At 43.4% G+C, this 1,662-nt stretch overlaps 1 protein-coding gene and 1 long non-coding RNA gene across 4 annotated transcripts in view; one reads left to right on the top strand and one right to left on the bottom strand.

The window, feature by feature from the left end:
- The window catches only part of LOC118599902, a 14,182-nt gene extending 12,956 nt beyond the window's left edge, over window positions 1-1,226 (top strand). Inside the window, exon 3 of the long non-coding RNA XR_004949443.1 lies at window positions 1,145-1,226. This is a non-coding gene — a long non-coding RNA (uncharacterized LOC118599902). The remainder of the gene's footprint in view (window positions 1-1,144) is intronic.
- The window catches only part of atcayb (ATCAY kinesin light chain interacting caytaxin b), a 46,240-nt gene that overhangs the window by 2,973 nt on the left and 41,605 nt on the right, over window positions 1-1,662 (bottom strand). For all 3 annotated transcript variants that reach the window (XR_004949442.1, XM_024273567.2, XM_024273565.2), the window contains 3 exons: window positions 1,334-1,465; window positions 1,174-1,260; window positions 952-1,050 (listed from right to left, as the gene is read on the bottom strand). Coding sequence is in view for 2 of the 3 variants with exons in the window: in XM_024273567.2 (XP_024129335.1) it covers window positions 952-1,050; window positions 1,174-1,260; window positions 1,334-1,465 (318 nt within the window). In the remaining variant the exon portion in view is untranslated. The remainder of the gene's footprint in view (window positions 1-951; window positions 1,051-1,173; window positions 1,261-1,333; window positions 1,466-1,662) is intronic.

Raw genomic sequence — 1,662 nt, 5'->3', positions numbered from 1 at the left:
AGTTCCAACAAAACCTGCTTCTTGGAACGGGCCCCTGGTTAGTGTAACAGGGTCACAGTCTACAGTATAATTACACAAAATTATATTTTGATTTTGATTTTACAACCGGCAATAGTCGCACACAATAGGGTCCTTAAGACCCCGAGAACAGGATTTTTTTTGTCTTTATTACCAATTTCAGGGACAATACAATTAGAGAGAAGTCCAACCAACAGACGCAAACAGAGAGAAATAATCCTAAAATCAGAACACTTTGAAATAGGAACAAAAAAAAATGAAAACAACAATAAGTCCAATACTTTCAGCTTCATTGTAAAGTTTCACAGTAATTTTGTTCTTAACATGTTTAACACATGAGAAAAAAAGTTTTACAAAATACACAAAATATTGGTGTTAGACCCTGAGTGTGCGTTGATGCTCCGCCCTCTCTCCGCCCTTTGATGTCTTCTAAATTAAGAAGAGGTGAGTGTGCTGGATATATTTTCTTGTAAATCTCATTTCAGTGCTAATTTGAATTCTGTATTTTTTCCGTTTTGGGAACGGTCTGAGCGCGGCGCATGTTGACGCCATATTTTGTTGTAATCAGAATAAATGGAAACGGTTCCAAGAAAATTCAAATACATTAGCCCCGCCCCCCCGTAACAGAACGGCACCAAAAGTTTCAAACCTGAAATTTTCAGATTTGAAACAAAAAAAGTTGAACGTAAAGAAAAATGTTTTAAAACCGAAACTTATGTTCTGAAACTAAAAAATAAAAATTTAAACTGAAAAGAATTCAGTTTATATTAGAATTACACACATTTTTAGCCTAGTTTTAACGGCTTCCAGTAGTTTTCTTTGGGTTGTGAATCTTCTCATCTCCATTCGGAGATGTTTGTGTTTTCTGGTCGTTTCTGCTGTGAGTTGTGAACAGTGCGGTAACAGTGACGCCTGGTGGCCGAGCGTACTCACTGCAGCACACAGTCGGGGATCTGCACGTGCTCCATGGGGATTATCTGGCTGAGTTCTGTCAGGGTGTGAACATATCTGATCTTATCCAGGAACTTCACACTGTGGACAAGATCAACAACATGAATCTGCAGTGAGAACACGATACACGTCAGGGATTAACTAACTAATCATCTAATGTTCTCTGGACCGTCAGTGAGAAGGTGAGAAGGTCAGGTTCCTCACCTGATGAAAGGTCTGGAGATGGCCAGCACGGTCCGGATGAACCAGGTGGGGTGTGCGATGATGAGACACTTCAGGTTCTTCCTCAGTCTGAGGACGACAGTTCAAACATCACTGTGAAGCCTCCTGATGTTCAGCACAGACAGATCAGAGCTCCTCCTACTTCCTGTCGATCATCTGGTAGCATCTCTTCAGCCAGCTGATGCCCGGCATCTTCCGGCGAGGCGTGGCTCCGTTCAGGTAAATGATCATGTAGTCTTCAGCCACCAGCAGCTCCAGACTGCTCACCACGTACCTGAGAGATGAAATCAGAGCATGAAGAACCTCCTCTGGAGGAGGAGAGGATGGAGGAGAGAGAGGGAGGAGAGGATGGAAGAGAGGATGGAGGACAGGATGGAGGAGAGGATGGAGGAGAGATCGAGGAGAGGATGGAGGAGAGGATGGAGGAGAGGATGGAGGAGAGGATGGAGAGAGGATGGAGGAGAGGATGGA

Source organism: Oryzias melastigma, linkage group LG17, assembly GCF_002922805.2.
Source record: "Oryzias melastigma strain HK-1 linkage group LG17, ASM292280v2, whole genome shotgun sequence".
In the NCBI taxonomy this organism is placed as follows: domain Eukaryota; kingdom Metazoa; phylum Chordata; class Actinopteri; order Beloniformes; family Adrianichthyidae; genus Oryzias; species Oryzias melastigma.
Note: the sequence above shows the minus strand (reverse complement) of the source record. Positions and strands in the feature narration are given on the sequence as shown.